The 27,008-nt window shown below is 39.4% G+C and overlaps 1 protein-coding gene across 4 annotated transcripts in view; it reads right to left on the bottom strand.

Annotated features, from left to right (window-relative positions):
- The window catches only part of RYR2 (ryanodine receptor 2), a 768,107-nt gene that overhangs the window by 125,891 nt on the left and 615,208 nt on the right, over positions 1 to 27,008 (bottom strand). For all 4 annotated transcript variants that reach the window (XM_058696266.1, XM_058696262.1, XM_058696264.1 and 1 more), the window contains 8 exons: positions 21,676 to 21,736; positions 20,191 to 20,429; positions 18,448 to 18,529; positions 11,412 to 11,542; positions 8,065 to 8,385; positions 6,302 to 6,542; positions 5,614 to 5,701; positions 2,269 to 2,361 (listed from right to left, as the gene is read on the bottom strand). In XM_058696266.1, coding sequence (XP_058552249.1) covers positions 2,269 to 2,361; positions 5,614 to 5,701; positions 6,302 to 6,542; positions 8,065 to 8,385; positions 11,412 to 11,542; positions 18,448 to 18,529; positions 20,191 to 20,429; positions 21,676 to 21,736 — 1,256 coding nt within the window. The remainder of the gene's footprint in view (positions 1 to 2,268; positions 2,362 to 5,613; positions 5,702 to 6,301; positions 6,543 to 8,064; positions 8,386 to 11,411; positions 11,543 to 18,447; positions 18,530 to 20,190; positions 20,430 to 21,675; positions 21,737 to 27,008) is intronic.

The following is a 27,008-nucleotide window of genomic DNA, read 5'->3' as shown; positions in this document are numbered from 1 at the left end:
ACAAAGACATCATGATTCCTTTCGTGAAACAATCATGTCTTAAACCAGCCTGGGTGGCTTAGTCGGTTAAGCGTCTGACTCTTGATCTCAGTTCAGGTCATGATCTCATGGTTTGTGAGATCAAGACCCGCACAGGGCTCTGAGCTGACAGCGTGGAGCCTGCTTGGGATTTTCTCTCTCCTTCTCTCTCTGCCCCAACCCTGCTCATGCACACACATGCATGCACTCTCTCTCTCAAAATAAATAAATACACATAAAAAAAATAAACTAGAAACGTTACTTCCAGGAAAAATGTTTATGGTATGTATGCAATACAAAATCTCAAGCACACATGTAGACAAAAATGACGAGACGTAAGAACAACAAGGGAAAGCATGATCACTCATTTCTAAGTACTTCATCAATATTGCTGTTATTTGTTATATATCTTGTTTCAGAGCGTTAGCAGTCATATGGTAAAAAGACTGAAAGGCTTGAGAAAATTTGGGGGGGGGTGTGGGCATTAAGATGCTTCTATCCATTTTTGCATTTTATCCCCTGCAAATGGGAGTAAATGTTACTCTTCGTCAATGTGTACAGATGCCCTAGTGTGGCTTATAGGATGTGCAGCACACTGAGCGTATGCTTTGAGAATCACTGGACTACAATGAGGAAAAGGAGGGAAGATGTCTTTGTAAGGGTGTGCAGACCTCTGATCTTACGACTTTTCGCTTATCTCAAGTTTCACGATACACCACAATCACCGTCATCCTCCCAAACTTAACACTGACTCCTTGGGCCCTCTCTCTATGCCTTTGTTAACGGCGTCCTATATCGACAACATGCTGTCAAAGCAGAGAAATTCACTAACGGTTCTCGGCTCAAAACATCCGTGAGACATGTGCTTTTAGCGCAGCATCTCCTGACAGAGCATCAGCTCACTCTCCAGGCTTGCTGACAGTCTAGAGGGGAGAAAAGTTCTCATCTTTTATGTGTGTGGCAAGAGCACGGTCACGCAAACAGCCTACTGTAGTTGGGGACAGACATTGCAGGCATGCAAAGCTTCAGTTACCCTTAGCTTTTAGTTCCTCTGTAATCGTGTCAAATGCATGCATTTAAAACCCTAAAAAAGACTAGGAGCATTGAGGGATGCTATTCAATTGTCCCAGTGGTCACCAACAAAGCAGGTGACAGGCATGAGTCACTCCTAGGGTTCAGGGGAACAGGTGTCCCTGCCAAGGAAACGCCACCCCATAACTTGCAGAGTTAGAGACTGATTTCCTTGGCCAGACTCACACTATGCTGCATCTCTGGCCATCTGGCAGCATACTTTCGGTGTTACATACTTTCTGTGTCTGTAAGCTGTTCATTTTCTTATTTAGTGGTAATTCAAATAACAAAGGCATGGATCTTTAAGTGTTTGGAGAGGTCCTCCCTTCCCTAACATGAGTGACACAGAAGACAAAAATTTAGAGGCATCCCCCCACATCTCCTATGTGAGAACCTGGAATCCATCCATGTGGCATGTGGTTCTTAAACAATGCAGCTAATTATTCTGATGTCCAAGTGTGTGTGTGTGTGTGTGTGTGTGTGTGTGTGTGTGTGTGTGTGTGTTTGCAGGTGGGTGGGTGAGTATGTTAAGCATGCCTTTTCATTCTGAGACTTTGATGTCTTGGGGTCTTGATGATCCTTGATCGCCCCTCCCAAAGCTAGTCATTTCCTACAGATAATAAACGACTTTCCTGCAAGCATGCCTTTCATAGATCAACCTACCAGCCCAGAGTCCTATATTCCCCAACCGCTTCCTCTACCTGGGCCTCCATCCACTTGCACTAATCGCCCCAGGGCTACGTACCCCAACTAGGGACACTCCTTACACCCCAGAGACCACTGAAATTATGCAAACTAGCCAACTCTGCTTTACCCATCCAGTCCCACAAAAACCGTAATACAGGTTCCTGCCCACCGTTTCCCCTTGTTTCCTCTGCCACAAGACCAACAGTGCTTTGCCACATGTCCCCCCCCCATATGACACGCCTTCTGTTTCTAGGAAACGGTGAGTAAAAACCTCTTCCTTCATGAAAGTCATTTCTGGGTCTGTCTTACCATACCTACTCACATCCTAGGTTTCCTTAAAACTGGGTGTATGCATATGTGTTTAATCGGTAAATAATATTACAAAATCTATAAAATCTCAGTTATACATCCTCAAAAGATCTAAAAGAAAATCAGCAAATGAAGGTTCCATTCAGACATTTTCTAGAACAGTACAACGTATTATACTAATACCTTTGACATCTTTGACTTGGTGTCCGTAATAAGGAAAGACATATTGTTGATTTCATTCTGTACCACAAAGTTCTGCTCTTCTCTTTTGAAATTCTGAGAAGGTGCAAAGAAAATTTCAGTTAAAACCACACAGATAAGAAGCCCATGTAATCAAGAGGTTACACAGGACCCAGAAGTCTTTACAAAGAGAAGTAGTAATTCGATACAGATTTAATAAGAAAGGGAGCAAATATTTGTTACGTATATAATGAGAGTGCTTGGCATGGGGCAACAATTCTGGGAACTAGATACAAATATGTAATGTTTCAAAGACGGGAACACTAAGATCGAGAATATTTTAAGCACCGAAGTCACACACCTACCAAGGGATAGAATCAGTACTCAAATCCCAATGTAGCTGGCGAAAGGCACAGACTGCTTCTTGGAAGAAACACGGGGCGTGCACAACTATGATGTAGCTTTCCATTCTGCCAGATATTTTATCTACTTTTTCAAATACTATTGACGTTATTTTATTCGTGTTCAATTCAGGAGTGTGAGAACACAGTCAAAGTCAACTGAGGAGTGGTAGTGAAGAAAGCAAACACAAAATGAAAGTAGAAATAATCAGAGGTTTAAAACAGAAATTAACAATCTAAGCACATGCCTTCTTCCTCTTTTTTTTTTTTTTTTAATGTTTATTTATTTTTGAGAGAGAGAGAAAGAGACAGACCACAAGCGGGGGTGGGACAGAGAAACAGGGAGACACAGAATCTGAAGCAGGCTCCAGGCTCTGAGCTATCAGCACAGAGCCTAACACTGGGCTCGAACCCATGAACTGTGAGATCATGACCTGAGCTGAAGTCAGACGCTTAACCCACTGAGCCACCCAGATGCCTCAGCTTCTTCCTCTTTTGGATGAGCAAAACTCAAATAAAATAATTTCCTAGTAAGCATCCAAAATGTTAACAATTGATGAGTAATAAAATATTTTGTGTGAAGGACAGTGAAAAGACCAAGCTTCGACTTTCCTTCAGCTCACGTTAACCTTCTAATCTTACTGTTCATAACAATATGGTTGCTCATGAGTTTCATCTTTAAATATTTGGGTAAGAATATATATGACACACACTAACAGATTTGTGTTTTAAATATACCCATGAGATTCAAAGGGTGCCTGGGTGGCTCAGTCAGTTAAGCGTCCGACTTCAGCCCAGGTCACGATCTCATGATTTGTGAGCTCAAGCCCGGCATCGGGCTCTGTGCTGACAGTTTGAAGCCTGGAGCTGCTTCAGATTCGGTGTCTCCCTTTCTCTCTGCCCCAACCCCGCTCATGCTCGCTCGCTCTCTCTCTCTCTCTCTCTCTCTCTCTCAAAAATAAATATTTAAAAAAAAATTTTTAATAAAAAAAAAAATCCCATGAGATTCAAAAGTACATATTCAGATTTTTTTCTTATTCTTGAAATTATCATTAGACATTCATCTAAAAATCTGATGATGATAAATACTCCTCCAAATACTTGTTCCAAAATTATGTCTTGCATATAAATTTAAAGAAGCCTTTTTTTGGTATTTTGGTGATTAATGAAGTTGAAGAGTCTCAGTTCTTCAAGGGAAAATATGCAGGTTTTAGTTTTCTTAATTTCAAATATTCCTTGGATTTCAAATATTCCTTGAAAAGCACCCTGAACCATCTAATGCACCCCTCAACATGAGTTACATAGGATGAGAAATAATTTGCTTTTTATCTAGAGGAACATAAAGACCTAAATGAATTTTAGGCACCACAGAAAATGAAAGTCAATGTGAAATACAAATGCATATATTAAAAAGGCCATTATTTCATATATTATTTCAGTGTGCTTACATTTTTTGATGTATGTTTTTACATACATTTTGATATCAAGTTTGACAGACTCCTCAGAGGCAGGCAACAAATATTATGCATTATTCTAGACATGAAGTGGGAAATTTTTATTTTTTTAAAAATACGACATTTCCAAAGTAACAGGATTTGGATAACAATCTGACGAAATAAACAAGGAAGTTTTCTCAAATAATGGAACTGAGGTTGAGGATTTTCTTTCTTGGAGTCTCACATTTACAAAGTGCCACAGAATCATAACTGAGACAAAAATTCTCAGATTTTGAAATAATCTGGGACAATAATAAATGTTCACTTAACCCATTTTCTGCGAGTTATTCAAAATAATTATAGAATGGTCTCGAGTTCTTATTATTAAAAACTTTTTCAGACTTAAAAACATATAGCTCCACTTGCAGCATACAAAATAGTGAAAATAGGGGCGCCTGGGTGGCGCAGTCGGTTAAGCGTCCGACTTCAGCCAGGTCACGATCTCGCGGTCCGTGAGTTCGAGCCCCGCGTCAGGCTCTGGGCCGATGGCTCGGAGCCTGGAGCCTGTTTCTGATTCTGTGTCTCCCTCTCTCTCTGCCCCTCCCCCGTTCATGCTCTGTCTCTCTCTGTCCCAAAAATAAATAAAAAACGTTGAAAAAAAAAATTAAAAAAAAAAAAAAATAGTGAAAATATTCACTAAAGATGTACTTTATAATTTTTTTTCAACAGGATTCCGAGCAGGGACTGTATTTTATTCTAACATATACATGAAACTAAACTCCTGTAGAAACAAGAGTGTGTGCAACAAATTTAAAGAAGTAGTATCTTTAACAAGTAAACAAATGTATCTTGAGATTGAAAGACCCAAGTCCAACCCATTTCTCAAACTAGGCATCAGGCGTGCTCCTGGGGGCTCAGCAAAACACCTACAGGAGGGAAGCCTAGAGGAGAAAATGCCACATCCCTGCGTCCCCGTTACCCTAAGATTTAGAGGCAAACAGAAAAAAGCATTTATGGAGTGCAACTAAAAACCCCTCAGTGATTTTTTTTTTTTTTTAATACAAATTACCAAACTCCAAATGAAGGTTTATAGTGCTTCAAACTACCACGGGGAACGTGTCCTGTCTCCACACCAGTTAAGGGATACCTAGGAGGCTAGGTTGAGAAACACTGTCACAGGTATTTACTAAAGGGACTGGAAAATTAGTTGAAAACTTGAAAGCCCTGGGGCGCCTGGGTGGCTCAGTCGGTTGAGCGTCCAACTTCGCCTCAGGTCATGATCTCGCGATCTGTGATTTCGAGCCCCCCGTCAGGCTCTGTGCGGGACAGCTCAGAGCCTGGAGCCTGCTTCGGATTCTGTATCTCCCTCTCTCTCTCTGCCCCTCCCCAGCTTGTACTCTGTCTACCCCTCTCTCAAAAATAAACAAACATTAAAAAAAAAAGAAAAAAAAAAAAGAAAACTTGAAAGCCCTTAAAATAAACCAAACCGGAAGCAATATTTTTCTACTTACGTGGGATTTTGACCAGTAGATAAACACTTCGGCCACCATGCGGAAAAGGTCCTCTGCTTCTGGGTTAGGTTCTTTTAGCCACTTTGCCCTGGATCACATATAAATAAAGTGGTGTCTCAGTTACTCCTTCCGCTTGATTTTTTTTTTTTAAACACCCACTCAGGGGCGCCTGAGGGGCTTAGCTGGTTACGTATCCGACCCTTGATTTTGGCTCAACTAATGATCTCATTACTTGAGCCACACTGCTCCCCAACATTAGTCTCTGAGCTGGGATTCTCTTTCTCCCTCCCCTACTTATGCTGTTTTCTCTCTCTCGCTCTCACAATAAATAAACTTAAAAAAAAAAATCACCCGTTAAGTTAAATTTCAAACCAAGCAAACTAAGGGCAAATGTGCTGTCCACAGAGGCCCTAGATGGCCACTGGAGTACATCTGTCTTACACTTAAAGCAATTTAAACACTGTAACTATCAAACTGCTAACTTTTACTTGCAGAAGGCAGACTACTAATGAGATCTCCCTTTGTCAATTCGAGATGCTTGGTGAAAATCACCTTGTCTATACACATCTGGTTAGGTCACAATCACGCACCAGCTCATCACCAAGCGAATGAAGCCATTCATCAGGACACATGAACCCAGCAAGGTCATGACTGAATCGGAGAAATGAATCCCTTGGGAACAGTGTACCTGTTATAGTCCACAAATCTAATCAAGAGCGGGTAGAAGGCATAGAGATCTCTGGCCAGAGTGGTGAACTCATCGAGAATGAGAAGCTCTGCCTCGGACATATCCCCCCTGGCCTCAGCTTTCAGATGGTCCTCCTCCGACACCACCATCGCTGCTTTTTTCTTGAGTTTCTCCATTAATGGCAAGAAATGAGTTTTCAGAAGCTGAGGTTTCACTTTATTTATAATGGGCTGTGAAAATACTGTTTGAAGACAGACATTAATATTCTGTTCTGCATCAACAGGCATTAAAAAGAAGACAGATTATAATTACAATTGTAGCATGATTTTGCCCCGCCCGCCTCCCCTCCCCCAGCACAAGGCTTCTTTCAGGATTCAGCCCATGCCTCAGGCGTTTTTCTAGTCCCAAACCTAATTACACAGTTGCTGTTCAAAAATGATTACTGAATTGAATTTGATGTGCTTTCTTTTCTTTTTTTTTTTAATTGGCAGCTAATTTGGAATGGGGGAAAAAATGTTCATTCACTTTGGAAATCAATTATTTTCACAAAAAGAAGAAAAAATCCCCAAATGGAAAACGTTCTTCTGGCTCTTTCTTTACAAGGAGTAGGCACCACTGAATAATCACGAGACTACATACAGCCATCCCGCGTTGGCTTTCCCAGCCTTGTCCCAGTAGGAGACTCAGACTGCACAGGTCATTTATTTATTTCTGAATTTTTTAAACACCCATCTTGTCCATCCTTGAAGCTGGTCCACATTGTCCGAGGTGAGAGGTGCAAAGACAGACAAATGTAGATTCTTGACTCTGTGTTTTGGTTATCCTCTCCCCACTCCTGATAAGATGAATCGCTAAAAGGGGGTTGTTTCAAAATCCAGTTTTTTTTTCGTCTCTGTCTACAGAACCATCAGTTTTTCCTGCTGCACTTCCTGATCAGTCTTACAGAGACCGTCCAATCAGGAAAATATCTACTTATTTAAAAGTTGTATCAGACTGTTGGGGCGCCTGGGTGGCGCAGTCGGTTAAGCGTCCGACTTCAGCCAGGTCACGATCTCGCGGTCCGTGAGTTCGAGCCCCGCGTTAGGCTCTGGGCTGATGGCTTGGAGCCTGGAGCCTGTTTCCGATTCTGTGTCTCCCTCTCTCTCTGCCCCTCCCCCGTTCATGCTCTGTCTCTCTCTGTCCCAAAAATAAATTAAAAATGTTGAAAAAAAAAAATTAAAAAAAAAAAAAAAAGTTGTATCAGACTGTTAAAAACTGAGAACAAACTGAGGGTTGATGGGGGGTGGGAGGGAGGAGAGGGTGGGTGATGGGTATTGAGGAGGGCACCTTTTGGGATGAGCACTGGGTGTTGTATGGAAACCAATTTGACAATAAATTTCATATATTGAAAAAAAATAAAAAAAGAATAAAAGTTGTATCAATATGACAAGTCACCTGATGCCTGATCAAATCGACATTTTTTTTTTATTTAAAGAACAGCGTGACAGAAACAATATTTTTAAAGATTTTTTGAGCACAGAAGAAAATATTAATGAGGCCCAAGATAGGAAAATTCTAGTAGTTCTGTATTTCTTTCCATTTTAAAAAGTTCTTTTACTTAGGAAATCTCTACACCTAACGTGGGGCTCAAACTCATGACCTGCGAGGATCAAGGGCCGAATGCTTTACTGACCAAGCCGGTCAGGTGTCCCTAGTCTTCTGTTATTTCAAAGAGTTTTGCAAATGAAACAAATTCACGTGGTGCATTCCTCTCCAATTCTTACCTGCTAACCTCTTCATCCAGGCTCCCTCATCAATTCCCAGGTTATTATATATGATTTTCAATATATTCCCCAAGAGCGTGTTCATGTGCTCGGAGTTCAGGGCGGTACAGCACATTTCAGCCCTTTCTGGATTATTTTCAGGTCCGTGCTCCCACCAACGAGACATGTAGCTGCAAAGCATGGGCAGTATGACTTCCATGACGTGTGGCATCTGCGTGTAGCGAATGCCGGACTCCGCTAATTCCACAATTTCTTCCATGAGTTTCTCCAAAGACGGTATATTTGGGCACACATCTTCCACGTTAGTTGGCAAATTCAGAGCTAGAGAAACACACGTAAGAGTGAACCGCGTTCAGTGAAAGGACGGACTTACCATGACGGCCACACTTCCACCGTGTATGGCAGCCACAAGCAGCCATCTCGCTCTGGGCTTCGGAGCTGGGCAAGACCCAGCGGGCCTTCCATCGGCTCCCTCTCTTTACTGGTGGCAGCTATATCCAAAGTTCTCTCCTTTCCCCAAGTTCCTATCTCACCACCACGTCTCACTCCTTTAAGATCAGAAAATGACCATTTCTTCTACTTCAGAGCAAACCAGAATATCAATGGTCTCTGCCTACAGGCCTTCTGTGTGGTCCATCCTTCTGCGACCATCACCTATTTTCAGAGCAAGGAGCTCTGAGGTCCCTGTTCAGGACTCGGCCTGTGTTCTCAATGCCCCACTACAGAGGCCATGCTTAGGCCCTATGTTGAGCCACTTATATATGCTCTGTACACAGCATAATATATATGCATTATATATATAACATACAACATATAATTATACTCTGTACCACCTCCTCCCCAGCAGCCTGCTGCGATGCTTCGAATCTCCCCTGGATTGTTTAACTTTCCATAAATTGCTTTCTATAAAGTTAACTTTCCATAAAGTGCTTCCCACCACTTAACTGATCGCCCTTTTTCACAAACCCTTACATGGCTAACTGTTACAGTGGCATTTCCCATCACTAACCAGATTCCCTTTTCCTTAATCTCCATGTATTCAGTCTTTCTGGACTCCCTCCTGAACTTTGTCAGGCTCCTTTTACTGGCTATTTTCTCCTTGAAGAACTTTTTAAAAAAATTTTTTTTAAGTGTTTATTTTTGAGAGAGAGTGAGAGAGAGAGAGAGAGAGAGAGAGAGAGAGAGACTGATCACGAGTGGGGGAAGGGCAGAGAGAGAGGGAGACACAGAATCCAAAGCAGGCTCCAGACTCAGAGCTGTTAGCAGGGAGCCTGATGCAGGGCTTGAACTCACCAACCATGAGATCATGACCTGAGCGAAAGTCAGACACTTAACTGACTGAGCCATCCAGGGGCCCTTCAAGATTCCTCTTGAACCAACTCAGTTAAGCCGTTCTGGTATCCTCAATGAACACTGCATTTTTGTGCCCTCAGTGTTCTTTATTCTGAATTCTATCAAATCTCCCCCATTTCCCTCAGTGTATGTTGCAAACAATTACTTGTGCGATGGCTAAAACCTGAATGAAAGGGGATCTTTCAATTCAATTCCTTTACTTTGTTATGCAAAATGATGTGTTACAGAAACAAAAGCAGGTAAATTATCTGCTCTGTGTGTTTCCTTTTCTGCAATAAATAACAAATCTGCTTCATTCTGGATTCACAGCAAAAGGATTAATCAGTCAAAAGTCCTAACTAAGACAACTTAGTAAGACAGGTTTACACAGAAGCCTAGTAGCTCAAATTCAACCGTGTTTTACTATTTACAAATATATTGTGGCAATTATGCAGAGAAATATTGCTAACTCACATTCAACATATTTTGCCTTAGCTTCCTCTGTTATAGGAAATCAGAATTATAAAATGGGCAAATTAAATAATGACGATTCAAGGTTTTAAAAGATTCCTTACTTGATAAAAGGCATTATAAAACAAGTATAACCAGCAGATCCCCTCAAAACAGGAGTTACACAGAGAAATGATCTCATTAACAGAGAGGGATGCACTTGTGGACAACAAATAGTTCTTGCCTAAGTTTTGAGAACTCTTTAGGGCTACTGGAAAGCAAATGAAATGCAGTATATGATATCAGACTTAGAAGAAATCAAACAAAAGAGTAATATGAGAGGACACCTACATAATGTTTAAGCCTACTAAATAATTCTAACAGATTCTCACAGACCAATCCTTGAAATCATCAGCAATGGTCCTAAAAGCTTTTCAACTGGTGTAAGGGTTAAATTGTAGTGTAGGGCTAATGCTTAGCTTGAAAAATAACAGCTTTGTGTTGACACTGAAGGTTAAGAGATAACAGCCTTGCTTTGCTCTGGTAAACTATGCCTCATACCCTTGTAAATTAGGCTTCACCAAATAAGGAAACAAAAGTTCAAAGAAAAGAGCATCAGAGGCAGGGTCAAGGAGATCCACTGGTTGCAACTTAGAGGCAGAAAGTCTAAAGTAAACACCTCATTAGGCAACTGTTTCTAACTCATCTGGAACCTGTTTCTTTGTTCTGTTCCCAGGTGATGATAAAACGATGTGATTGGTTATAAAAACTCTGTACCCTGGCTGTTCGGGGCCGCACTCTTATCAAGAGTGTTGGTCCCGATCGGTCGGCCTTGACTCTCATTGTAATAAACTTTGTTGTGACTGTCACTGGTGCCCGTAGCATTCTGTTTCAGGAGTCGTGTGGATGCAACACTGGGACAGTGGGAAAAATGAGCCTACCAACCCAGAAAAATAGATTTTCCCGAGTGAAAGACGATGCGGGGCATGACTACTTATAGATACCTAGTACGCATACAGACGTACATAAAAATCTTAAGAATACACATGCTAAGGTCAGATTTAAATTTGAGTCACTGATTAATTGTGTTTCAGATTTACAAGTTTTTTAAATGATAAAAATTGGACTAAACTGTGAGAAAAAAATCACTTGGAATTAATCTGTCCCAAGAAGACAGACACATCTGGTGAACCCAAACAAAACAAAACAAAAACCAATCTGAAGGGTACAAATCCATAAATATAATGAATAACACCCTCTGCTCGCTGTACCTATGAGAGAGAACTGAATCAGAAATCAGACTGACCTATTTATTTCCATTTCTGCCAATTATTTTGTCTTAGGAGGGCTAATTTGAAGAAATTAAACGACTTTTCTTGCAGAGACACTATGGGGATAGTATACGACATTCCAGAGAATTCCAAATCATAACATTTAAAAACAAATAGCATTGGAGATAATAAATTGAAATGGTCCATGAAAAAAATCACTGTAGGAAAATACAGTAGATGTCATTACGTGTCAAGGTCATATCTCAAATACTGAACATGCTTCTTCTGCATTACCTGCTCTTTCTCGCGATGACTTGGTATTGTAGATAGAGTAGATGTTATGTTTGTCGAGATGAGTTTCCAAAAATGCGACAGGAAAGGCACCAGCAAAAGCAGCAAGACATTCTCCTAATGCAGAGCGTTGCCTACAAGTGCAAAATGTTTGTTTTTTAGGTCTTCCAAGTGAATGAAGAAGTTACACTAAAGGCAACAAGTTTAACGTTAGAGGGGCGCCTGGGTGGCTCAGTCAGTTAAGCTGACAGCTCAGAGCATGGAATCTGCTTCGGATTCTGTGACTCCCTCTCTCTCTGCCCCTCCCCTGCTCATGCTCTGGCTTTCTGTGTCTCAAAAATAAAAATAAAAAAACCTTAAAAAAAATTAAAAACAAAAAAACTAACATTAGAGGGATAATAATCATGCAAATAATAAAAGTAACCCCCAAATCCAATTTCTACATTGCAAAACATCATCTGCTTTCAATAGCAAAGTCTCCACCATTTAAAAACAGCTAAATCATCCGTTAGTTTAAAAAGAAGTGAAGGGGTGCGTGGGTGGCTCAGTCAGGGGAGCATCTGACTTTGGCTCAGGTCATGATCTCACAGTTCGTGGGTTTGAGCCCTGCATCAGGCTTGCTGCAGTCAGCTCAGAGCTCACTCCAAATCCTCTGAACCCTCTCTCTCTGCCCCTCCCCTGCTTGTGGTCTCTGTCTCTCTCTAAAATAAATAAAACATTGGGGCATCTGGGTGGCTCAGTCAGTTAAGTGTCTGACTTCAGCTCAGATCACGATCTCACGGTTTGTGAGTTCCACCCCTGCATTGGGCTCTGTGCTGACCGCTCAGAGCCTGGAGCCTGCTTCTGATTCTGTGTGTGTGTCTCTCTCTCTGCCCCTCCCCTGCTTGTGCTCTGTCTCTCTCTCAAAAATAAATACATCCGTATTTTTGAGACATTTAAAAAAATACATAAAACATTAAAAAATAAGTTAAAACATTATAGACCAAAATAACAAGAAAAACCCTGTCAAATCCCCCCCCACGAGTCTGGACATTTCTTTTGCTTTGCTTCCTTTTTTTACATCTTCTTTTTTTAAACATAATGACCTACTGAGGAAGAATTCTTACTAGGTGAATAAATGCACTAATAAACATTAAAAAAAAATAAAGTAGTGATACCAACACACTAATACAATTTTCTGAAAATTTACTAAGTAATTTCAAGGTAGCTATGAAATATTAAGACATAATATATACCAAAAACTATTAATAACACTTAAAATTGATTCATCGTTTTTAAGGGAAGGAAGAGGTTGAAGGAATCATTCTGGGATCAATTGATTCAGGGCAGTTCATGACTCATGGCTCTCCCTGCCAGTGACATAAATTCTCACTTTCCTGGGGCCCTTGGGTGGCTCAGTCCATTGAGCGGCTGACTTCAGCTCGGTCATGATCTCGCGGTCCGTGAGAGCCCCGCGTCGGGCTCTGTGCTGACAGCTCAGAGCCTGGAGCCTGTTTCAGATTCTGTGTCTCCCTCTCTCTGACCCTCCCCCATTCATGCTCTGTCTTTCTCTCTCTGTCTCAAAAATAAATAAACGTTTGGGGCGCCTGGGTGGCGCAGTCGGTTAAGCGTCTGACTTCAGCCAGGTCACGATCTCGCGGTCCGTGAGTTCGAGCCCCGCGTCAGGCTCTGGGCTGATGGCTCGGAGCCTGGAGCCTGTTTCCGATTCTGTGTCTCCCTCTCTCTCTGCCCCTGCCCCGTTCATGCTTTGTCTCTCTCTGTCCCAAAAATAAATAAAAAACGTTGAAAAAAAAAATTTAAAAAAAAAATAAATAAATAAACGTTAAAAAAAAATTAAAAAAAAATTCTCTCTTTCCCTTAGCTACCTACATAATCCAAGGATTCGCTGGCACATGTTTATTAAATGTAGGACAATATGAGTTATTTCAGCATATTATGACCTCCTGAAATTACATAAATATTTTACTTTAAAAGTCCATAAAATCTATCTAATTAAGAAAAGATCATACAATTCTCTTTGGTAGCTTTAAATTCCTAATGGAAAAATATATGACTACATAAAATTAACAACGCCGAATAGTTTAATATTTTAATTAAAAATGACTAGACATTTAGTCAGCTAGGAGAAAATATCTCTTCATAGAATGACACTGAATAACTGAATAACACAGAGTTTAATTCAAACACTGAAAAACATTTTATTACTAAAAATAATTTAGGATAGCAAGAAATCACAAAGGGAACAGGCTTTGATTCAGACAGACCTGAGTCCCAAACTTATTCCTGATACTTGTATCACTTTAGGAAAATTACTCTCTTTCTGTTTTGCTTTCCTTACCTAAAAACTGGGATGCAGAATTGCAAAATTTCTGACACATAATAGGAGTTCAATAAAAGTTTGAAAATAATGAGAATATACTTATTTAAGAATTTAATAGCCTAAAATGTTTCATATATAACCCCAAAGTAATGAATTCTCTTACATCTGACTGGACAAGTCCTTTTATTTTATTAATAATACATGTGAACTATTTAATAATTTACTTTAAAATTTTGATTCAATTAGTAATTCTCAGACCAACTGTGATTATTCGTATTTTGGAAATAGCAGGTTTTTTATATGATGCTTATTAAGATACCTACATTTTTCTTAGTACAGTGACACTCTTTCATTTTTTCCAACATATCTTTTACTCATCTTCCAATTTGCATTACAAAATTTTTTTAATGTTTATTTATTTTTAAGAGAGAGAGACAGAGTGTGAGAGGGGGAGGTGCAGAGAAAGGGAGACACAGAATCCGAACCAGGCTCCAGGCTCCAAGCTGTCAGCACAGAGTCCAACACAGGGCTCAAACTCACAGACCGCGGGATCATGACCTGAGCCGAAGTTGGATGCTCAACTGACTGAGCCACCAGGCACCCCCCCCCCCATTTTCATTTTTATACTCTCCCCAAATGACTTTATAACTGCAAGAAAAATTTTAAAAAAATGTATCTTTTTTAGATCCTAACAAAAGAATCCCAAAGTTTATCAAGGAAAAACCAGAGGTAAAAAGAATAACAATGAGAGCACTGCTGAGGTTATGAGAGAGTTTGGATTACCAGATACTACAATGTATCATAAATGTATCATATGTTATGATACAATGTATCATAACAATTCAGGCTACATGGTACTGATCTAATAATTTAAAAAGTCAAATAACAGAACAAAATAGAGATTCTAGAAATATAACCTATTTAATCTATTACCACAGTACAGAATGAAGGTCTTATTTTAAATCAGTAGATAAAAGAAATATTTAATAAATCTTTCCTTTGGGAGGAGGTTGGGGGATGGGTGAACTAGGTAAAGGAGATCAAGAGGAATAAACTTCTAGATATAGATCACAGAGATGAAAAGTGCAGCATAAGGAATACAGTCAATAATATTGTAATAATGTTGTGCTGCGACAGATGGTAACTACCCTCAGAGTGGTCAGCATGGTGTAATATAGGGAACTGTCCAGTCACTAAGTTGTGCACCTGAAACTAATATAACATTGTATGTCAACGACATTTCACTTAAAGATAAATACTTCCCACATGGAGGATGGTTTTAAAATTTTAATTTGAATTCTACATAACATCTAAAGAGAAACATGAAATTCAGATTCATTTCCAGTAAATTCCCCTCTTACTCCAGAGATGATCATTCCGGACATTCACTACTTTCCTCGAACTTCTTACATTTCTTTTCTCAATCATCACTTGGCTGAGGCATATTTCATTGAGAAAAATGGAAGCCAGGAGACACACACCTATTTATACCTGACTTACCTACTACCTGCTTTCTGTTGAATGGAGGAAAGTTCTGCGTTTCAAAACATTCTAAAACATACATTTCTGAACACCCCATGTCATTCTCTTTATTGTGTGCTTACTGACCCATGGTAAGTTGCCAATATTACATTCTTCACTTTACTTGTTTTGTTTTTTGTTCCTCATTAGGTCTAAGGTCTTTGAGAGTAGGGATCTATCTTGCTTATTACGGTTGTTATCACAGAACCTGGTGCTTACTAAGTTTTTATTGAATGAGTAAAGGATTAAAAAGCTAAATGTAAACAACAAAAAGAATGAAAAACCTAAAAGGATAAGTTTTTTTTTTTTTTAATGTTTATTTATTTTGAGAGGGAGAGAGAGAGAAAGCACAAGCAGGAGAGGGACAGACAGGGAGACAGAGAATCAGAAGCAGGCTCCAGGCTCTGAGCTGCCAGCACAGAGCCTGATCCAGGGCTCGAACTCACGAACTGCGAGATCATGACCTGAGCTGAAGTCGGAGGCTCAACCGACTGAGCCACTCAAGTGCCCCAGAGATAAATATTTTAACTTCTAGCTGTTATGAGTGTGGTATCACTTTTCTAAAAATATTAAACTAAGAAGAATAAACACACATGAAGTAATTGACAGATTATATTAAAAAAATTCCAGGTCATAAGATATTATCTTTACATAGTTTCATATAGAAGCACTATAAAGTTATAAAAATGCTATAAGTCACAAAGATGGGAAAAAGAACAGGCAAGAGGTTAATATTTGCTATGAATAAAATGGTTTTAATAGATAAAATTCATTACTAATCAGTAAAATAACGCATTAATAGAAAAGTGGACAAGAGATATGAAAGGCAATTCATAAAATAAAGAAAAATGGCAGAGTAAACACAAAACAATGGCTGAGAAGTGGGAGTTACGGAAGTGCACTGGAAATTAACATTGGAGGGACGCCTGGGTGGCTCAGTCGGTTAAGCGTCCGACTTCACCTCAGGTCACGATCTTGGCAGTTGATGAGTTCCAGCCCCGCATCAGGCTCTGTGCTGATGGCTCAGAGCCTGGGGCCTGCTTCCGATTCTGTGTTTCCCTCTCTCTCTCTGCCCCTTCCCCGCTCATGCTCTGTCTCTCTCTGTCTCAAAAATAAATAAACATTAAAAAAAAAAATTTTTTTTTTGAAATTAACATTGGATCCCATTTTTAACTATTGTATTTTTAAATAGTAAAAAGAATAATAATCAGAAATGAGGAAAATGTGAGGAAACAAGGCTTTTCTTGTAAACTTGACAGTGTCAAGTGAATCAATTTTCTGGAAAAACAGTGAGATGTTATCATGATCCTTTAATATATGCCTATTCTTTAATCTGTAACTAAAATAAACTGAACTGTAACTAAACTGAGACAATAACTAAACTATAACTAAAACAAATAAAATTAAATATATATAGATTTTATATATATTTAAATACATATACATAAATAAATAGAAAACTATGAACGGAGATTAACATTACTTATGGAAATGAAAAAAACATTCATTTTTCAAAAATGAGGTAACCATAAATTATAAAACTCCCTCAGTATAAAATATTTGAAGCCCTAAAAAATCATATGAAAAGAGATTAACTGAAAATATAGATAGGGGCGCCTGGGTGGCTCAGTCGGTTAAGCGTCCCGGCTCTTGACTTTGGCTCAGGTTAAGATCTCATGGTCCGTGATTCAAGCTCCCCATCAGTCTCTGTGCTGGCAGCACACAGCCTGCTTGGATTCTCCCTTCCTCTCCTTCTACCCTTCCCCTGCTTGTGTACTCTGTTTCTTTCTCTCTCTCAAAATAAAAAAAAAAAAATAAAGTTAATAAAATATGTTTTAAAGAAAATACAGGTAAAAAATATTCAGAGTGAACTCAGTTGTCCTTTTATATGGATTAATTGTCCTAGCTCTATGTAGTTGCCACCCTATTTTAATTATTGATGCTTTATTTTTATTATTTTAAAAAAAATATTTATCGAGAGAGAGAGAGAGAGAGAGACGGACAGCATGAGCAGGGGAGGAGCAGAGAGAGAGGGAGAGACAGAATCCCACGCAGGCTCTGCACTGTCAGCTCAATCTCAGGAGTGGTGACATCATAACCCAGAGTCAGACCCTTAACTGACGAAGCCAACAGGCACCCCTACTTATTGATGCTTTGTAAGTTTTAACAGTTGGTAGGCCAGATGAGTGAGTACTCTTGCATTACCTTTTCCTCTCTCAAAATTTTATTGGCTAGTCTTGTGAGTCAGTCTTTCAAATGAACTTTCAAATGAATTTCCCAAATTTCAATAAAAAACAAATTTCTTAAAAAACTTTAAGAAAACAAATTTTTTAAATGTTTATTTTTGAGAGAGAAAGAGACAGAATGCGAGTAGAGGAGGGGTAGAGAGAGGGAGACACAGAATCCGAAGCAGGCTCCAGGCTCCGAGCTGTCAGCACAGAGCCAGATGCAGGGCTTGAACTCATGAACCATGAGATCATGACCTGAGCGGAAGTCAGATGCTTAACTGACTGAGCCATCCAGGCACCCCAAAACCCAAATTTCTACTTGAAATTGTATCATAGTAGATTAACTGGGGGAGAATTTACAACTTTTCAGTATTATTCCACTAGAATATCCTTTCACTGATTTATTTCATCAGTCTTCTCACCAAATGTCATTTTCTTTAGTCTAGCCTTTAAAAAAACTGCCGTCTTTTTCTTCTCTTTTTCACAGAAATCTTTTTACTGAAGTTGCGAGTGACCTCTTATTTTAAAATTCAGTGGGACACCTGAACTTGACCTGTCCACATCATCTGAAGATCTCTTCATCTTGAATGCGAAAACATGAAAAATAAAGCTGGTTTTAGTAACTGCCTATATTCATGCTTAATTTGCTTTTCAGATACATATGAGGAACTCTTCTAGCAGATTCCTTCATGAACTGGACTCATAAATGCTCTGTTTAATCTTTACATTGAACATGGTCTTTACCATTAGTGCTTTACTTTTTTTTTTTTTTTTTTACATAACTTGATCAACTTTTATTATATCAATTCAAATTTAGCTTAAAGATTGGTCAATTACTCCCAAGGAATTCAGTATGTTGATCTGGTTGCTTAGTGTATAACTAAGGAAAAAATGATAAAGCAAAGACTTGAAATAAATGGTTGTAACACTTGAAACAGATATTGACACAAAGTTAGTTTTAAAATCTTACCTTTCCACATAAATACTTTTGCTGGTTCCCAAAGCATATAAGCTAGTCAGAATTCTATAACATGACACCTGTACATCTTCCACTAAATAAAAATAAAAACAGAACAAAAACACTTGTTATTTATACACTGTCTTAAGAAATTTTAGAATAAAACCCAAATTCCATATTGAGGGCATACTTATGTTTTAGCATTTTTAAAAAAAATAAAAATTAGGGGTGCCTGGTTGGCTCAGTCGGTTAAATGTCCGACTTCAGCTCAGGTCATGATCTCGCAGTTTGTGAGTTTGAGCCCTGCGTCGGGCTCTGTGCTGACAGCTTGGAGCCTGGGGCCTGCTTCAGAGTCTGTGTCTCCCTCTGTCTCTGCCCTACCCCTGCTCATGCTCTGTGTCTCTCTCTCTCAAAAATAAATAGACATTAAAAAAAATTGTTTTTAAAGCAAAATTAGAACAAATAGATATGTAAAATGAAATAAAAAAATATTTCTCAGACAAAATTCGTTTCTTTAAGAAGCTGAAAGCATTCTACGGAATGGACTATAATTATTCGGAACATTCTCAGGAACATTTTAAAAATAATTTTTCTGCAGATGGAAGAAAAAAGGATTTCTTCAAGAATAAAATTAAGCACAAGAATATTTGGGAAGGTCAGGCAGATTGTGTCTCCTGTTTTGAAGGTATGTAAAGACTGTGTCTTTTATTTCAACACCTAAGTGAACAATAATGAGAGTGCTGGAGGAGGTCGTGAGTTACTTGTTTTTGACCTGACATTCAAGGCATCAGGAAGCCAATCTTATAGAGAAGCCAGAAACTAAAATAAAACCTTATAGGTGATCTATGACCCGACAAGGCATGTTTAAAAGGCAAGAAAGAAAATCTAAGAACCTTGGCTTTCTAATCCCAACTCTTCTAGTATTTCCTGGAGAATGTACCATGACATGAATGGAGAAATCATCCTTGTCCTCCGGACCTGGTTCCTTGTCCACACTGCACTGCAGTGCTCCTACAATGGCTCAAGGACATGTGCTGCGAGTAGCGGCTGTGTTATCCACTGAGTAACACAGTGGTTTTCACACACAGCCGTACTTCACTGGGAGACCTACAAGGTGGAGAGTCTGAGTAGGCATGTCATTAAGACCCACTTAACAAGGGCTTACATCTCTCACGCTCAACATCAGTAGGAGGGTCGGAAATTGGGACAGGTCGCATATCATTGTGTTTCACATTGCTACTAGCATTCTGTGGATATTTTTTAATAATTATGGAAATCTATGCAAAAATAGCTGATTAAATCCATAAAAACAGACCAAAACCTACAAATAGAAAGCGTGTGAGCCACTGTAGTAGGCCAATTGTTTAGCCACGGACTTTGTCAGAATTACAGCTTGTAGAACAATGTGCACTGACTCAGACGTAATCGGAAAACAATGTGGCACATCCAGTGGTCAAACTGCATTAGAAAAATTCCATGGAAAGAGGGAACAGAGAAGCAGAAAAATTTGGAACCTGCACTCGAACAAGGTGGAAATGACTGCCCACCACCACTACCTTCTGGTCCCTTCTGTGAATGCATGTGATTCAGTGATCTACCTCTCTAAGAATGGTTTCTGTAACTCAAATGTCAACCGAGTGTTCTGGGGGCAAAAAAAAAGAGTGCATTTCAATGGATAAGCAGCGCTTGATGGGGCTTTTACAATTTCTCATTGTACCATTAGATAGTGAAAGTCTAAGTAATAGGTTTACATACATATTAGATCTTCTCCGAACTGATGCTGGCCAATATGCTCAAATAATGATGACAGCATTGGCAACAGAGCCACCGTGGTATAATTGATAATCTGAGTAACACCTTTGGGTTGGTTTCGGGTGTGGGTGAACTGGCCCTGCTTGAGATTCTCCATCGTCTTCTCCAGATCCTCCGCCGCATTGTCCAGAAACGTTCTGAGCGCACTTTTAACACTCTCCAGGCCAGTCTTCATGACAGTCCTAGCAATTAGAGAAGGGAGAACAGACACCTTGCAAAAGGACCAAGTGGAATTAGAAATAACACATGCATCTACTTTGGTTACTTATCCGTGACTTTCACTCAGCCGATTACTTTAATTCACCCTCAATAAACTTTTTCAACGTACTTGAATTTACAGTAATATATTGCTCTGCGAATGCATAACCTTTCCCAAATGTCTTCACCGTCAACTTAATGAGGGCCCAGATCAAGAGGCAGCGCTCATGCTCTGTATTTTCTAGCAATTTTCAGTATTTGTTTCATAATGAGCAAAACACAGGTTTTGAGCCAGCCAATCCCCAAATCCAACACAACCGAAACGGTTTCTGAGACAACGGCTGTGAAAGAAACATTGAATCCCTGCTACGCCAAGTCATTAAATGATGTAAATGTTTTAGGAGTGAAGTGTAGCCATCAGCTAAATGAGCCTCTAAAGGCTGAACTTTGTACAGAAGTGACCCCCTAATGCCACTATTTCTAGTAGGAAATGAAGGGATCTAATAGCATCTACTTTTTTCATTTATTATACAAAACACCTCACGTAAAATTTTAAAGGCAAAAATAAAGAACCCGAGAGTATCATGGGATATTCTCTGTAGGAGACATGGAGGAATTTTTATTTAGATCTATCCTGGATAATAAGTGAAATAAATGTATGACTTAAAGGCTGAATCACTCCTGCGAGATACACGGATTTGGTATTGAGGCAAACGATTGGGTTTCCAGTCCTGTGGCTGGGAGGGCAGAGTAGAAAGTACACGGACTTGGGAACTGGCCTACTTCCACACTTACTATGCAATCTTAAGCTTCACTTCGCTCATCTGTAAAATAAGAATAAAGCTCATGTCCTTATAAAGCTAAATGTTATCACAAGTGTGGAACACAAGTTACCATACCTAGAAGCTACTGAGACCTCTGAAGTTGCAGCTTACCATCATCTTTACTTGACATGACACATTCCCGTTTCAACCTTCAGTTACATACCTAGCTGCTACAGACATTGCTTGAAATTTAAATAACGATATATATATATATATATATATATATATATATATATATGATCACAAAAATAACAGAATGCCATTTATTAGTAATTTACAAAATACGTTTTCACCCACAAGCGTTTATTACAATTCCAAACACTGAAATCAAGAGACAAGGTATGTCTTAATATTCTTTTAAGTGTAGCACTGTTACGCTCACTTAGACAAAAACGTATCCATTTACCTTGCATCCAAAGTCTGACCCAAAATATGAAGACAGTTGACAATTGATGTGGCATCATTTCCTAAAGAGCAAACAAAATGCTATATAAATTGCCCGGAGGATTTCTCAGCGACCTTTTCTGGTAATATTTGTGTACCAAAAATTAGTCAACAGTACAACCCGACAGTAACTCAATTAACAAGATTTTTTGATAATCAAGTTTAAAATCATGCGGTTTTTCTGCTCGAAAGGGGTTATGCAAATGTAAGTAGAAAAGCAATAAAGCATGTTTCATCAAATAGCTGACATACTCGAGAAGCATTCAAAGCACTGTGCCAGGCTGAAGTGTTTTAACTGAACTCTTCAAATACAGTCACCTCCCCATATTGGCTCATCTTCCTCCTAAGTCATAATGTGTATCAACTTTTTAAAATCAGCTCATATCCTTTCTGAAACGAGATGGGCTAAAAGTCCCATAAATAAATTGAATTCCTTTGCAATTACCCAAGTGTCTCTGCTTTCTTATTCCATTCAACTGCATTAGGATGAATTATTTTGCCCAAGTGTTTTTGGCCTTCGGTGAAAACGAGCCACCAAACTATCACGTAAATAAGCATCAGAAGCTGAAGAAGTTAAATCCTACCCTTCTCAGATATTTGAAATGGGGATGGCTTTTCTTGAAAGATGACATTCACCCATTTTAACTGTGTATTTTACCAGAAAGTACAGAAATATGAATTATGAATTACTGTACCTATTTTACTTTGTGATGAAGATACATAATAGCAAAGAAATAAAATGAATCCAAAGTTACAAAGTAATTTGGCCACTCACAATACAGCTTGCCATTATCGCTTCCTCATTTTATAGTTCCCTATTTATAATACATACAGTCATTTCCCGGGTCCTGAGGTCTGAATGTACATTTTTAATACCATCTGAGTATGTTGCATTCTTTAGGCAAAAAAAAAAAAAAAAAATCCTAATATATATGAAAATTAACAACTGCCTTAGAATCTGGATAAGACAGTTTAGTGATATGATATACATAAGAAAAAAGAAAACTAAGGTGTTCATTGCTAGAGTCTGAGTTCTTTGATAAAATGTTCCATTCATCTCGTGCTTTGATTCTCAGAATTTCTGGTAATAATGAAGACAAAATCAGCAGAAAGGCAGAATTTGTTATGTCCCTGTCTATTGATTAGTAGGGCTTTCCCTGCAGCCCATGGAAGTATTACTCATTTAATTATTCATTCACTCAATAAATACATGTCAAATACCAGGCATTCTGAAACTTCCAGTTATAAGTGAAACAGAGTTCTCATGGTACTTGCATTTTAATGAGGACACAGTTAATAAAATATTAAGAAAAAAATCAATATGAACCTAATACCAGGCTACAGTAAAAACTATATATTTATATATATTAATTATATAACTATATATATATAGTTACACACACACACACACACACACACACACACATACATATATCAGAGAATAGGGATAAGAGCAACTGGATAGGGTAATAAGTTGAGTGGTCACAAGGCTCTAAGAAGGTGGCATTTGAGCAGAGATTTGAATGAACAAATCATGCCTATATCTGGGAGAAGGGCCCAGGCGGAGGGAACAGCATGTGCAAAGGCTCTGAGGCAGAAAATGAAGCTGGTGTTCCACGTAAGGCAGTGAAGGTGGCTGATGTGTGATCAAGATTCAGGGGAAAGAAGGGGGGTATGAGGTAGAGAGGAGGGGACTGGCCAGGTTTTGCAATTAGAGCAAGAGGTCTGAATTTTTTTTTTTTTTTTTTTTCAGGTGCAATAGAAAATATCCTTGGGTTTTGAACAGGAAGAGTTCTGGTTTCTATTTTAAAAGGACTAATTCACACTGTGTGAAACTCTGGAAGGGCAAGAGTGCAAGCCGGTTAGGAAGCTGCTACAGTCAATGACACTGAATTTGCATTAGGATACCAGCAGTGAAGAAGTTAAGAATTCATTTTCAGCCTTCGCTTATGGACTGAACGTGAAATGAGACGGATAGGAATCAGGGATAACTCCAAAATTGGGTGAGCACTTGTATGAGCAGTTGGGTGAAGGGGGGTAAGATTTACTGATGTAGAGAGAGCACAAGACAGGAGCGGAATGAGGGAGCTGGGGGCGGCGCGATCTGCTTCAGGCAGGTTCAGCGTGATGGGCCTATTAATGTCAGCTAGAGATGCAGAATAGGCTTCCGGTGCACAAATCTGGAGGGCAGAGAACACAGCTGGGTTGGAGCTACACATCTGGGCCCCATAAGCATACAGGTACTTTGAAAAATCATGGGCCTGAATGAAATTGGCCAGCATGTGCATAAATACAGAAGAAAAAAAAGGTCTCAGGGCCTCCAATGTTTGGAAGTGTGAAAGATAAGGAGGCGACGGCCCAGAAAATGAGAAAGAGAAGGCCCAGGAGAGAGAGGGGACACAAGGCAACGTGTGAGACTCTAATGGAAGTTATTAGTTAGCCCCCAGTCAGAGAGGCTGGCCCCTCACTCTTCGTCCTAAAACTCAGTTCTTTTTCCCTTTCCCTTCCAGTCTGCTGTCTCCTCGTATAGAGGACCAGTGTTTGTACTTTGAGCCTTTTCCAAAGGAGTGGCTGGGGTATTGCAAACCTCCATTCACTATGAACTCCTGAGGCGGGATTCCTATTCCTGGTGTAGGCCAGCCCGGAGAATAGTGTCCGGCAAACAGCAGGTATTCAGTGAAATCTTGTGGGCTGTGAAGAATAGGAAATAGTACCAGTGGCCAGACAAGTTCTGGGGGTCAGAGGAAAATGCATAGGGCGTATGGGAGATTTCTGTGATTGTAGAGTAACCCACCATAAGCTCTGGGAATCGTCACATTTTGGTATACTCCATATTAGACGCAGTATAACTTTGAATGGAAACATCTCCGTGTAAAAAAAAAATGGTGGGGGGAGGCCCCTAAGGAATGTAGAAAAAGTACAAATTGAATCTTCAACATCTTGTTGGGCAGACCACGCAAAAGCATCAATTCTACCAGCAGGGGTAGAGGCCTAGCTTATGATTAGTTTTGAAGAGGTAAAGCATGTAGCAAGAGCTTTAAATAAGATAAGAACCCCGTGCATCCCGCCCTTCTGAAGGCTCTCTGGATCGCCATCACCAGAAATGTCAATCACACTATAGGTAAGAACAAGAAAGGCTAGTGACAGTGGAGTAAGATGATAAAATTCTAAAGCGATGATTGTATTTTCATGTATTTAACTACATGTAATTTCTTCACTACTCGGACTAGAATAAAAACCAAAAGTTTGATATTTTCCAGCTTTTGCTCTTTCAAGGTCCAAACTGCTTCCCTTGTCTTCAAACATAACTGACCAACACTTAAGGAAACACCCGTGAGTTAGTTGCCTACTTGTCTCTGAGGTTGTGTGTTCCCATCAGTGCGTAAGCATGAAAGGTACATAACTAATATCATAACCTATACCTGAATCTGACAGCAAGAGACAGCAAGCGTTTGGTTTTTACAATGATTGTACCAACTCATAAAACACGACAACTCTCTAAATAAAAACAACAAAGTTAAAAGAGGTTAGAGTCAAAATATTCTTTTTGTATCTTAATCTCAATTTGTTTTGTGGTTTTTAATATAAGGTTCCTGTAAATCAGGAGTTTTCAATGTTATTCAAAATCTGACGTGTGGTGTCCTGCTTCTGTTTTGTAATCTGATGTTTCGAGTCACTGGGAAAGCAGTGACAGACTTTCTAATTTTTATTCTTCATCCTCACTTGTCTCCCGTGGCTCTTGACACAATACCTCATTGTGTTCGCTTCTTTGAAGAAACGATTAATCTTGGCAGAATCCTCATTAATAATGTGAAATAAAACTAAGCTAGAGGCACACATTTCTCTCAAAATGATGAGGGGATAAAAAGAGACTGAAAAGGGCCAATGACTTCATTACTTCTGAAGTCTGTGACACTGAACAGAATAAAACTTATTGAAACTTTAACCTAGTGAGAAGTTTTAGTTAAACTGAAAATGTATTTTAGATAATTACATATTCTATTTATTTACCCTGAAGTAAGTACATTCTCTCAAAGTGGTATGTTCAAAGAAAAGAAATATCTGTATCACTCTAATACTATTTTCTGATACTATTTTCATGATAGGTCTTTAATTCTGTCGTTTCTCACCTATTTCTTCACAAGAAATGCGTTATTTTTTATATAGCACATAAAACAAGTTAAATCCAGGAAACTCTTGCCTTTGCTATGTATACTGTCATGAAACAACAGAACTGTTACTCTAGGGAAAGACCTTAACAATATTTTAGTGATTTCAACAATACTCAGCAAAAGCAGCACATTGCGCATAACTGAACTATTAAATTCCCAGCATAATGACATGTCCAACTTTCAGATATGCACTATCCTCAGAGACCCTGAGTGCTTTAAGTAATTTTCCTTTCATTACGTGTCATTAAACACAGGCACGATCTGAACCTTGTTAGGGATAATACGTACATGTACTAGTTTTCTAGTATCTCCTGATAACAAGAGAGCAGTCCTCATTTTAAACACTTGAATGGGTTTTGGGGGGGGGGAGATAACAGATGGGTCAACGTAAATTTAACACATTAATTTGTTAATCAGGGAGAGATACCAACTGATAGAATCTACTGTATCACTTTACTATTGAAGCTCTGCAAACATAACATTAAGATTTACACAGCAGTTTAAATCAGGCATCTCTTGGGGCGCCTGGGGGGCTCAGTCGGTTGGGCGTCCGACTTCGGCTCAGGTCATGATCTCGCACTCCGTGAGTTCCAGCCCCGCGTCGGGCTCTGTGCTGACAGCTCGGAGCCTGGAGCCTGCTCCGGACTCTGTGTCTCCCTCTCTCTCTGACCCTCCCCCATTCATGCTCTGTCTCTCTCTGTCTCAAAAAATAAACGTTAAAAAAAACACAACTTTTGGGGCGCCTGGGTGGCTCAGTCGGTTAAGCGTCCGACTTCAGCTCGGGTCACGATCTCGCGGTCTGCGAGTTCGAGCCCCGCGTCGGGCTCTGGGCTGATGGCTCAGAGCCTGAAGCCTGCTTCCGATTCTGTGTCTCCCTCTCTCTCTGCCCCTCCCCCGTTCATGCTGTGTCTCTCTCTGTCTCAAAAATAAATAAACGTTAAAAAAAATTTAAAAAAAAAGAAAAAAACACAACTTTTAAATCAGGCATCTCTTACTGGGGGGAGAAAACCCAACATTTTAACAAGAACTACTACTGCTTCTTTTAAATATGTGACAATACTTACCCTATTTAATATCCCTGCGGCTAATAATGGAGTCAAATTAATGACGTGCCACATTGGGT

This window comes from Neofelis nebulosa, chromosome 13 (assembly GCF_028018385.1).
Source record: "Neofelis nebulosa isolate mNeoNeb1 chromosome 13, mNeoNeb1.pri, whole genome shotgun sequence".
NCBI lineage: Eukaryota > Metazoa > Chordata > Mammalia > Carnivora > Felidae > Neofelis > Neofelis nebulosa.
This window is presented reverse-complemented; position numbering and strand designations above follow the sequence as displayed.